Source organism: Phoenix dactylifera, chromosome 4, assembly GCF_051530095.1.
Source record: "Phoenix dactylifera cultivar Ajwa chromosome 4, Ajwa_hap1_PhDact_Kaust_v1.1, whole genome shotgun sequence".
Taxonomy (NCBI): Eukaryota; Viridiplantae; Streptophyta; class Magnoliopsida; order Arecales; family Arecaceae; genus Phoenix; species Phoenix dactylifera.
The window spans coordinates 2,211,638-2,224,514 of record NC_143193.1 but is presented as its reverse complement, the minus strand read 5'-3'; the positions used below and the strand labels follow the sequence as shown (position 1 = coordinate 2,224,514).

General features: G+C 37.3%; 1 protein-coding gene and 1 non-coding gene across 4 annotated transcripts; one reads left to right on the top strand and one right to left on the bottom strand.

The window, feature by feature from the left end:
- The first annotated feature begins 7,084 nt into the window (after window positions 1-7,084).
- On the top strand, window positions 7,085-11,168 carry LOC120113011 (ACT domain-containing protein ACR6-like). Of its 3 annotated transcripts, none has more exons than XM_088719542.2 (8): window positions 7,085-7,363; window positions 8,085-8,130; window positions 8,253-8,367; window positions 8,480-8,547; window positions 8,730-9,326; window positions 9,429-9,533; window positions 9,619-9,918; window positions 11,040-11,168. In XM_088719542.2, exons 1-8 carry the CDS (start codon window positions 7,290-7,292, stop codon window positions 11,151-11,153), a joined length of 1,419 nt encoding a protein of 472 aa, XP_088575668.1. In that variant the 5' UTR covers window positions 7,085-7,289; the 3' UTR covers window positions 11,154-11,168. The 3 variants fall into 3 exon arrangements, with proteins under 3 accessions (XP_088575668.1, XP_038989334.1, XP_038989333.1); XM_039133406.3 differs by lacking the exon at window positions 11,040-11,168 and adding an exon at window positions 10,395-10,888; XM_039133405.3 differs by lacking the exon at window positions 11,040-11,168 and having other exon boundaries at window positions 9,619-10,290.
- Window positions 10,540-10,643, bottom strand: LOC120113191 (U6 spliceosomal RNA). Its single transcript, XR_016409069.1, has one exon. It is a non-coding gene; the product is annotated as a U6 spliceosomal RNA (small nuclear RNA).
- Window positions 11,169-12,877: the final 1,709 nt, after the last annotated feature.

The window sequence follows — 12,877 nt, the reverse complement described above, 5'->3', positions numbered from 1 at the left end:
GATAACCTTGCTATCTACTTCCTTTTTTATGTTGCTTGAGCCCTACTCCTCTCCATGGCCCACCTCGTTCGCACCGCCCAAAGGATTCTAGCATCCCACTTTTATAAAGGAGAATTGCTGCTTCTCTCTTATTCTCATGGTAGGAGAATGGTACTAAAGTCAAAATCCCACTATTGAGAGGTTAAGGAACCAAACCCTGATGATAGCTGCCAAAATATTTGCACCAAAAAAAAAAAAATCTCTATTCCATTATATTTGATATATCTCAAAAGTTATATATACTCATGTACAGACTCCATACAAAAAAAATAATATATGCATGATATAAAATCATACTTATAAAAAAAAATAATACTTGCTGATATGAGTTGTTATGTGATTCCTAAAATCATTCTAACAAGATTATGCTAACAAAGAAAAATAATACTGATCGATAGAGAATCACGCTAACAAAAGAAAATAATATTGACCGATACAGGATCACGCTAATAAAGAAAAATAATATTAGCTGATACTGGTTGTTATGCGATCTTTAAAATTATGCTAATAATAACACATTACAATTATATTACTCAAAAAAAAAGAATCTAAGGTTTCTTATATTGCAAAGTAAAGAAAATATCAAAACAAGAACAACAACAATAATTCCTTCATGGGTGCATAATGTGCATGATTTATAGCATGCATGAGTGATGTCCGGGCATGCTGCATATCTTTTTTGCTTATGGGTCTCACATGGAAGGAAGCAAAAAGATTGGAATTCATTTTTTATAATTTATATTGATTTTAAAGAACTATTAAAATTAAAAAAAACTAGATCGGCTAAAAAAACTAGATTCTGCTTTCTAAGTTTTCTAGAGAGTCAAAAGTTAATACAAAATTTATGAATATTTCTTAACTGAAAAAGTAGCTTCAACCAAGCCAGGCATTCTTGCATGAAATTTAAGCAGCGTATGCCTAGGTCAAAAGCTAAATTGAAACTTGTTATTATATCATGTTTCACGTACTTTGGGTTCTTTTTAACATTAAACCTAGACATATAATCAAATTCTGGAATGCGATCATATTCTAGCTCTCCTTCCATTGTCTAAGAGACATGAATAACATATGAACCACATAAAGATATGATAGTCTTTTAGGGTTGAGGAGTTACTCGGAATGCTGCGAAGATATCAGTATCTTTAGTTTCGTAGTCAGGAGTATAATAAATCAATTTGTAATCTTTAACACCAGTTTTAAATCCAACACTTGCTTTAGTCTCTGTTTGTGGTGACATAATTAAATTTGTAATATTTATATTTAGATTCAATATATCAGTTTATACCAGCATCGAGTTGCCATCAATATCATACATCTAAAATTTCAACCCTTATTATGTTGATTGATATAAATTGATGTATTCATAAACATTGACTATTAAAACTCCATATTGCATATTGATTTTACTATTTTAAATAGTTTTTTAGGATGAATAACTCACCATTTTAGGAAATAATGCAGAGATGAGTATTGATATTGATCCGCAAGAAGCTCGGCATATATATATATATATAGAAAGATTGCGATCGATTTGAATGGATCTACAAGCAAATTTGATTGTTTTTGATCCATAAGAAGCTCAGCAAGCTATATATATATATATATAGAAAGATTACGATCGATTTGAATGGATCTAGAAGCAAATTTGTTCGCTATTGGAGCTGTCTGATTCTTACATCAAAAGAAAGGAGCCATCCGATTCCGAACCAATCTTTAAGTAATAAAGGTTTGGGTTAATTGGTCAACGGGAGCGGTTAAGAAAAAAAAAGAAGCATTATTAAGCTGCTCATACAACTCTCTTCTTTTCTTTCGTGCCACAATTCAAAAAAAACTTCATTAATTGTTTGGATAGCAGTGCCACATTTCAAAAAATAAAAAATACTTCATTAATTGTTGGGACCTATGCCTTTGATATGTCTATGGTATTTCTATTTATTGCCACAGACTAGGTGCTTATTTTATATTTTTTGTCTATTGACGAGATGTTAGTATTTAGGCCCTGTTTGGGGGAGCTTTTGGAGGGCCAAAAAGCATTTTTTGGCCCTTCAAAAGCACTTTCAGATAAAAAATGGTGTTTGGTAAAATTTTCGAAAAGCTGCTTCGGCTTTTGCGGGAAGCTGAAAACAGCTTTTGGGGAGAAGCTCCAATTTGGAGCTTTCCGAAAACGCTGTTTTCAGCTTTGTCGGGAAGCTTTTTTTTTGACCAAAATACCCCATTTAAATCTCACTTTTTTCCCCCAAAACCCTCATCCCGCCTCTTCCTCTCTCACCCATCTCCTTCCTCTCCTTCTCTTTCTTCTTCTTCTCAACGCCGCCGTCACTGTTCCTTCTTCCTCTTCTTTTTTTTTTCTTTTTTTTTTTTGTTTTGGGAGCTTGTGGTTGCCCATGGTGGCAGCCACCATGCCGGCCACCACCCATGGCCGGCGACCCCTCTATATTTCAATGAAATAAAATAATAAATAAATAAATAAAATAAATAAAAAGAAAAATAATGGGTGAGTGGCAAATAATCTGATCTAAATAAATAAATAATATTAGTAATTATTTAACCAATTTTATCACCTAGTTAGAAAATTTATTAGAGAGATAAATGGTTATTAGAAGGATGAAAAATTAATTTACATTAATAATTATAATATTTTATATATTTATTATTGTATTATTCTATAAATATAATATTATATTACATTATATCATAATACATTGATATGTTATGTTAAATAATTTAATATTATATTAAATTATTATTCTATACTACATAATGCTATAGTACTATATTATAATAATATTATATTACATTACATTGATATTATACATTTATGTATTAATACATATTATATTTTATTATGCTCTGTTGTATAATACTGGTAATGTCCTTTATGGTTATTTTGTCACACAAAAGTACTTTCTCAGTTTGTTTACCAAACACATGTTAAAGCGCCACAGCACTTTAGAAATGCAGTTACCAAACAGCAAACAGCTTTTTATAAATGCTCTGCTTCAGACAGCTCTACTTCCAACAGCTTTACTTCCAAAAGCTCTACTACTAACAGTTCCCCCAAATAGGACCTTATTCTTCAGGTGTTTTTGGGTATTTCTAGAGAGAAGTGCCGGAAAGTAGCAAACACCTTGGAGGTTTTTACTTATTCGTGGCCTATTTGTATTTGTTTTATATTACTTTATATTTATTGTATCTGAATTTTATGTTTATTCTCTATCTTTGTTGTTTATCATAAGTGAGTCCTAACTTGACCAAAGGTGGAAAGTTGAGTTTTTGTTTATTTCTATGATATTTTTATTTATTAACATGAACTAGATATTTATCTCAAAGATTTGTGTTTATCCTAAAGAGGTTAATTGTCACGACCCCCGCCCCGTTCCCGGCGGGCCGCCGCGACGGTCCTAGGGTGCGGGTAGGCATAAGGCCACCAGCCACCGCGTAGAACCCTACTACCTATCAATCATCAATAGATCTTGAAAAATTTGGCATGATACATGCACAAAATGATCACTTTTCCTATAGTGACCTGTCAGGATTATCTCAATACATACAACACACTACCTGTCAGAGCAGCAATCACATAATCCGTCACATAATGAACCTGGACAATATATATCAATACATTATCTCAGGCATATAACTCATCTGTATAAAAATCTGGTTCCCATTCCATCCATGGTCAAACCCATATCTACAACAGGATCTATGACTGTAACTATGCACTATATACAATAGAAGGTTTATAATACACCAAAAGGTATAAACCTCTATTTACATTATACTATACTATACTATGGAGCGGCACAGCTAGCAGGCAACCACTAATCCTGCTCTTATCTATACAATACCTGCCCTGCAATCAAAAACACCAAACTGGGGAGTGAGTATATAAATACTCAGTGAGTGGAGTAGAGAGTACTATGCACATGAGACAGAATATAATCATGGCTCGATGTGAAATCTCAAGATCAATAACAAGATGAACATGATCTCAACATAGAAAATATGGAGTAAGTCATCAATACCACCACAATCAATATCAACTCATCTGAAGCATATATGGAATAATCAAGTAAACATATATGCTACTCATGAATATGCTCAACAGGTCATAGTACTGAATCATATAAATCAGGTGTCAATAGGCTGAATCATCAACAAGACAGCTATCAGGAGGTGGGTTTTACGCCCCAGGCGAACCAGCAACAACTCCCTACTGCCATATGCTTATATCGAATATGACACCACACCAATATGTAAATCATCACTAGACAGCTGTCACATGCATATGCAGCAACAACTCCCTACTGTCACATGCATATGCAGGATAAGACACCATATCGATAATGTAAATGCTAGACAGCTATCGGGAGGTGGGTTTTACGCCCCAGGCGAACCAGCAACAACTCCCTACTGTCACATGCATATGCAGGATAAGACACCACACTGATCATATAAATGCTGGCCAGTATCCAGAACAGAAATCCATCTCACATCTACATACTAAACGGCACCTCGCGGGAATTCTACATCCGCGGAAAGCCATACTGCACCTCGCGGGGTCTTACTATGCCCGGCGGCAAGCAGAATATAAGTCGTAGGACCGGCCGATCCTACGCCTAGGGCCGTGTCCCCCCTAGGAAGGGACTGGGCTCCGCCCACCCAGAAGGCTACTATGTGCACAAAGGCCGATGTTCAACCCCCATCGACTATAGGTGTCCTGCAGATACTGCCAAGCCATGCATAAATGCCATAATGCACCCTCCCAATACTCTACTAAAAAGGAGTATGATCAAGACTACCACTCACTCGACTCCGACCCAATCATAAACTAACATCAGGGTTAGGAGTGAGGGTCAAGGAAGTGCAATACAACTCAATATACCACTAAGAAGGCTCTACAAATCTTTGAAATGGAGGAAATGAAATCAATTTACAAAAGAAGTTATTTCACAATTTGGAACCAATTTAATTACTCATAAAAGAGTATAATCAAGCTACGACTCACAAGTCTTTAAAATAGAGGAAATGAAATCAATTTACAAAAGAAATCATTTCACAATTCGGAATCAATTTGATTACTCATCAACCCCTCGTAATTCCTCTCAATGTTCCCTCAAATGCATGTACAGAATAATCAAGCATGGAGAATCAAGATTATAGAGGAATTTACTACAATATCAATCAATATGCTCAAGTGGAATCAATTCACACTTGGCGACATTCATGAAAATGAATTAAGAATGCTCATAGTGCAAAGTACATGACTCCCACTCACAAGTCTTTGAAATAGATGAAATGAAATCACTTTACAAAAGATGTCATTTCCCAATTCAGATCCATCGTAATTCCTCTCAATGTTCTCTCGAATGCATGTACAGAATAATCAAGCATGGAGAATCAAGATTATAGAGGAATCTACTACAACAATTAATCAATAGGCTCAAGTGGAATCAAGTCACACTTGGCAACATTCATGAAAATGAATAAGGAATGCTCATGGTGCAAAGTACATGACTCCCACTCACCTGTCAATCTGGCACAGCCCTGATACGCCTCCAAAAATCTACAGCTGGCAGTGGGGAACTTCTTCTTCTTGCTCTCTAACTTCTTGCCCAACTGTGACATGCATTTATAATACATTTAGTCCTGTATCAAGGGCTATAATCTACGTGCCATTTATAATATAGGAAACTTTAATTGATTCAACTCCCCCGTTCCCTAAATCTTTTCTTTTCTTTCTTCTTTTCCTTTTTAATTAATTAACTTATCATTTATATGTATTAGGGACTCCCTTGCATGAGTACAAGGTCCCTTTTAGCTTGATCTAGGCTTAATACCCTATTATAGCATGAAATCCCCTATTTTCCACCCGGATGAACAGTAACTCGAACCGACAGCCGGTTACTTCATCCTGGGTTTGATCCACTTTCCAAACTCCAAATTTGATGAAATTTTTACCTAACATTCTACACTCATAGAGGATTCCAAAGAGATAACATGCATCATCATCGGAGGCCGTTTGACCCCCTAAATAATTCGCCAAAGTTGGGACTTCGACACAGTTTTTCCGTAGTGCCGGAAAAATTTGTCAAAATCCGATTCTTCTTCTTTTAACCGCCTCTACAACCCTTATCCGACCCCTCTAGACTATATCCACCCTTTGTATAGCCTAATGTCATCAAAAGACTAGATAGAGACGGATATTTACCTTTTTCTTTTTGGAAATCGAGGTCCTTGCGTAGAGGGGAAGGAGATCTACGTTTTTCCCTTCAGCTGGAAGTGCAACCGGGATCCCCCTCCTCCTCGAATCCCCTTCCTCTTCTTCTTTCTTCTTCTTCTTCTTCTCCTTTTCTTTCCTTCTTTTCCTCCACGCCTGAGAACCCCCTCTCTGTGACTCTCTCTCGGTTTCATTCCCGTGAGCCACCAACCACCCCATTTAAATCACATCAAAGCACTATTCACCTTTGTTTAATATTATTAAATTCCCATTTTGCTCCTAACACTTCAACATATCTACAACTATGCCATTATCTTTTGATTCCTTCCAATTTTACCCCTTATATCAATTTTAAAGGACTATTCTATCCCTTTTTATATAAAAAAAAAAATTTGGGGTTATTACATTAATGCTTATTTTTTAAATTTTTTTATTTATTTCTGAAAGAAAATTCAGATTTGTATTTATTCATAACTAGTTTGTGTTTATTATTAGAAATTAGTGAAGTGGTAAAAGCTTCCGGATTTATTTGAATGGAGCGTATATCCCTACAATATAATATAAATTTAGTATTAAAATAAAATAATAAAATTATAAGACGGTAAAAGCTTTTGGGTCACAGAGTCCACGTGGCGCGGGAGAAGCGGTCGCTCACGCTGGGGCTTGCCGCCAAGAAAACCGGCAGCGGTCCGACCAGCCCACGCCTGATACGTGGGAGCCGACCAGTCTTCCCACGTGGACTTCCACTAAAAAATTAAAACAAGAAACCCAACCATGATATCTCCGTTCCCCAAATTCAACAACCCACTCCTTCAGTTCGCCTCCACTGACCCTCCATATGAAGCCTGGACCTCAATCATCAGAAAGAAAAAGCGTACCCATATCAAATCAGTAAAAGATAGTTAAAAAGTTCCGCATGACCTCAGGTTGACAGCCCTCGCAGCTTTTCCTTCTCCTACTCTCTCTCTGTTTCTTCTCTTGTGCATATATATGTGCAGGGAGTTGGAGTTCTCTCTTGTTTGGGGGTTGCATGGGGAGTTCTGCAGCTATGGAGATGGATGATGATGAGTATGCTAAGCTCATTAGAAGGATGAATACGCCAAGGTATGAGATTCCTCTGCTTGTCTTTCTTTCTGCCCTTCTGCTGCTTGGAAATTGGTTCTTAATTGGCTGGGGGTGTGTTTTCGCATGGGTCTAATAGTTTTCTTCAAGGGTATTAATCTTTTTGTTTCTTTTTTAGGGGGTTTTGAGTCTTGGGTAGGGGCTAGTTTGTGCTTGTGATTAGTTGGGGATAGTTGTAGCTCTCCTCAGTTTGTTTTATTTTTCAATTTTTGTTCTCTTTTTTTGTTGAATTTGATGCTTATTTTGAAGGGTTGTATTAGTCTTGGTTTTTTGGGCTTTGAAGGTTGGGTTGGGGCTTGTTCGGTTTGTGATTACTAGGATCAGTTTTTGTACAGCTTTTTCCTTCTCTGATTTTATTCTTGCTTGGTTTTGGTGTTTTTTATTTTGTATTTATAAGTTCTTTTTTTTTTTTTTGGAAGTTGTAGGTTGTTCCAAGGATTATTTTGGCTTCCACCTCTCTCTTTCTCCGTCTCTCATATCTTTTCTGGGTCTTCTCTTCCTTTTGGAATGGTGTTCCCTTTCTGTTTTTTTTTTCTTTTTTACATTTTAATGCCATTTTTTTTAATAATCTGCGTCAACTTTTTTTTTTTTTTTTGTAAATATTTCCTTTTAGGTTCTCTAGTTCTCTATCTCTCTCTGGGGAAATCTATGGGTACTTGTTCTATGTATTGCTTCTAAACTATACTTACTGCTTTTGCTGCAGGGTTGCAATAGACAATGATTCTTGTGAAAATGCGACTGTTATTCGGGTAAGGTTGAGTTTTTTCTCTAGTGTTTAAGCCATCATCCTCCACTAAGTCCACTCTATCCATATCTATGGAGGTCTTGTTTGTTGTATTTTTTCTTATTGTCTTTGTCTTCTGAATCATAGGTGCATAGTGTCAACAAGCATGGAATTCTCCTAGAAGTAGTCCAAGTCCTCACTGATCTGAACCTTATCATCACCAAAGCTTACATATCCTCAGATGGGAGTTGGTTCATGGATGGTAAGGCTTGGTACCAGATCCAATCTAGATGATAAAAGAAACAAAAATTTGAAGTCCTCTCTAACTCATCTATGGGCTGAAATTTACTCACTAAATTTTCTTATGGTTTTAGTCTTTAATGTGACGGATCGTGATGGGAATAAAGTTTGGGACGAAGAGATCATCTCCTGCATACAAACAGTAAGCTTGAGCTATAATTAAGGACTTCTAATTCTTCAAACACTTGATATAAATTTGTGTTTAAAGACTTTTGATGCCTAGATCTAGTTCACTTCTTATATTTTCGCTTCCTCATAGATTTAAGTATAGGATCAAATGGCAATCACCTAATTATCTAGTTCTTTGTTTGAATTGTTCTGCAGTCCGTAGAATCGGATGCTTGCTTCTTCCCCACCCTCAGGAATTCGGTCGGCGTGATGCCCTCCAAAGAGCACACATCAATTGAGCTAACAGGCACCGATAGGCCTGGCCTACTTTCTGAAATATGTGCTGTGCTCACGGACTTGAATTGTAATGTGGTGAAAGCTGAGGTCTGGACTCACAACGCCAGAGCTGCGGCGGTGGTTCATGTCACCGATGAGTCCTCAAGGGGTGCAATCGAGGACCCTCGGAGGCTCTCCACAATCAGGGAGCTCCTCTGCAATGTTCTCAAAGGGGACAACACTTCAAGGACTGCCAAGATGATGGTCTCGGCAGGGCTCACCCACACAGAGAGGAGGCTGCATCAGATGATGTTCGATGATCGGGACTATGAAAGACTCGGCGCGTCCGGGGAGGGAGATGAGAAATCTAGGCCTCAAGTTGCAATAATGGACTGCTCTGAGAAGGATTACACTATAGTTATTTTGAGGTCGAAGGACCGGCCCAAGCTCTTGTTCGACACTGTTTGTACACTCACAGACATGCAGTATGTTGTGTTTCATGGAACAGTCCACACAGGAAGTGCAGAAGCTTATCAGGTGAGACATACCAAGTTGCTGATGCTCGATATCGATGTGGTTTGCTGCTCCTAATATTTTTCCATGCAGCTTCCTCAATGTTTTGATCTTGTTGCACTGCAGGAATACTACATAAGGCATGTTGATGGGCTTCCTATAAGCTCAGAGGCTGAAAGACAGCGCGTTATTCAGTGCCTTGAAGCAGCTATTGAGAGACGAGCATCAGAAGTATAATGCTCTTCTTCAAGCCATGATGAACTATGTGCAATGCTTTCATTTGGTTTTCTAAAGTCTAATCTCTGAATCCTTGCAGGGGTTGGAATTGGAATTGAGGACAGAGGACAGGGTTGGTCTTCTCTCAGACATTACTAGGATATTCCGAGAGAATGGCCTGCGCATAAGGAGAGCAGATATATCGACGATTGGGGGCAAAGCAGTGGACACCTTCTGCCTTTCTGAGATGTCAGGCAACCCTGTCGATGCCGAGACCATCGATTCATTGCGTAGGCAAATTGGTCAGACAATTCTGAAGGTGAAGCAGAATCCCTGGCCTCCTACTAAACCTCCTGAGGCTGCGAGCACCACCGGATTCCTCTTGGGAAATTTCTTCAAGGTCTGTTCATTTCAGAGCTTCTGGTTGATTAGATCCTACTCATGAACTTGTTTCGCACTCATCAAACATGATGCATATGCAAAAAGGAATTTAGATGTATAGCCAGCACTACAAACAATAGCCATAACACCACTCTGTAAATAGCTACACCTTCCAAATATTAGACATTGGAAGCTGGATTCCAACTATGGAGAAAATTGTATAGGAATGTGACCTTTATCCTTTAGTTCTTAATTGCACACATGTAAATAGATACTACATGGTTTGTAATCCAGAGAAAAAGAAAAAAGGAAAAACAAAAAGAAATGATTTACTTGGCTTGTAAATGAAATATACATTTGTTAATATAACGTTGTATCAGTTTATTATTTATTCATGTACTTGTATGCTGTTTTATTGCTTTCACTAAGTTCAGTTATGCCTATGTGGGATGGAATAATTCAGTGTAGACAATGCTTGGAACTTCTTTGCTGCAGTTCTAACCATTAAACAAGGGAAGCTAAATTTATTGGCATTGGAGGGATCAAGTTTCTTCAAACTACAGCTCTAATTGATCAAGGAATAATTTAGTCAGAATAAGTGGCAAGTATTAAGCGCCTATGAGAATGATTATGTATGGATTCTAGTTGGTTAGAGCGCGCTACACACCCTGTGACATCCTTGCCTACGGGCTATGCTAATCGTCTCTGTATCGTTTCAATTTTATCAGACGTCTTCAAGGAGACGAGCTTGTTCAATGGTGCATTAGGAAGTGATCGTACATTGCATTTATCCTGCAAATAGAAATATAGTTCCCATCATGCTTAGCTCAGCTGGTTGATTACAATATTTGTAAACTTACATGTAGTGATAATGTAATTATAGTCACCCATCAAGGGAGGCAAACACTTAGAACCTTTCTCCATCTTAAAGACTAATCATCTGAACTCAAGGGGGCTCTTTATAAATAATCATGCTTGCAAGCTTGAAATCATCCAATTTTTATACTTACAAGGGGTTTCTCATCATTAGTTCCATTTTCCTTTCCTTTTCATTGAAAATTCAAAGCTTTAGATCCTTTTATTCTACGTGTCTATTTCCACGGCCAATACGACAAATCAACATTCATCCATGTTCACCAGATTCATCTTCTACAAAAAAAAATGCCAATTGGAGAACTATTCATGAACCTCCCAACTCTTGCCAGCTCACATAGACACCATCAAAGCACAGTCATTGTGCCACCAAGGTGGTAGTCTGATGGTAAGGGGGCGATAATTCCACTCGAGTTGTCCGGATTTGAAACGCGTGGGCGTCGATTAAATTAGAGGACCGGATGTCTCACGCTCGCTGGCGGATATACTTTTTTTCCATTTGTACCAAGGTGGCGCTAGGATGATGTACCCACACGGCGGTGAGCTCAGTGGGGTGAGCCCACGGGTTGGGGAAGGCACGTGAGGCGGTGAGCATGCACCCCCCCCCCCCCCCCCCCCCAACACACACACACACACACACAAAAAGCACAGTTATTGTAGGTTTTACTTAAATTTTTGCTCTAAATTTTGCCATAGCAAATTCAAGATACCTAACCCGCAGAGAAAGAATGTCTCATATTTGATAAGAGTTTTTTAAAAGAAAAAGATAGGAAAGTAGTTTTTTTGTGGGATCAAAATTTTCATATTTTATTGGAAAGAAAAATCTATGTGAGATATGGAAAAATCTAATTTCCATCAACTAAAAAATAGGATATTTTTTTTCCAAAAATGTCTTTAAGCTTTTAGATAGAATGGAGTAAGGTCTTTTTTTTTTAATTAAAGAAATAATAGATATTTTGTACATTTTTTTTAGAAAAATAGAAATTCAACCAAACATAAGCTATTATCAAATGGGCTACTTTTTATGAACAATCGAACATAAAAAAACTATTTTTTGAGGCATCATGTATACAGGCATCAACTTTTCAGAAAAACAATATTTCAAAAGAAAAAAATTCTTCTCACGAACAATCTGGGTGCTTTAATATTTTTATTTTCTATAGAATATTTCCAAAATATACCAACAGATTAGCGTGCTCGACCCTTCCCACATATTCCAAGTCAAACATATGAGACCATAGCCGGCACCAAAGACAACCACGCGTCATTGACTTCAAAAGAAGAAAGGAGTTGGTCAAATGCATGGTCGGATGCATGCATCTATGCCGAAGAAATGATACTCCAATAGCCAACAATCAGAGGTCAACGAGTCAATGATCTCTCCAAACATTTCCTCATAGCAACAAAATGATTCCAATACGGACACCAACTTTGAGAAGAGGATTTAAGAAAGAGACTGGAAAGCAGAAGTCTCCGGTTCAAGTGGCAAAGCTTTGACAAAATTATCAGTAGTTGTTTATCCAATCAAGCAAACAAGTGCTAAATCACAATAGCAGATGGAAAACCATAAAAGAACAAAGGTCATGTGGTACTAATGAAGGCTTCATTAGCTTGTATGTAAGAGCGGCTTAATACATTTGGGAGCCTAAGACGAACTCACTAAAAGGAGCCTTTTTTCTTTTCGTTTTGTCTTTAAAGCTTTTTCTACAGTGGCCCGGCCTAAGGTGAACTCACTAAGGGGATTCTCCAACATTTGTATTAAAACGGACTTAGGGTGCTAAAAGGCATATATATCTTAGGAATCCAGCTGCAAAAACTCTAGTGAAGCATGAGAATGCCAAAATGCGAGATTCATAAATTGATCAAATCTTCCACTTACCAGTCCACGAGGATAATACTTCCCTAGAATTCATGGGAAGAATCATGGCTGCTTATTTTGTTAGTTCATGTTTTAGTTGTTTTTGGATTTGCTATTTACAATTCAGTCTTTTAAAACCAATTGGTAGTACGTTTGTTAAGAAAATATTTTCCTGCAAGCAGAAATTTCTTAATTATTTTAGAAAATATAGAAACTCTTATTAATTATTTTAGGAAACATAAAAACT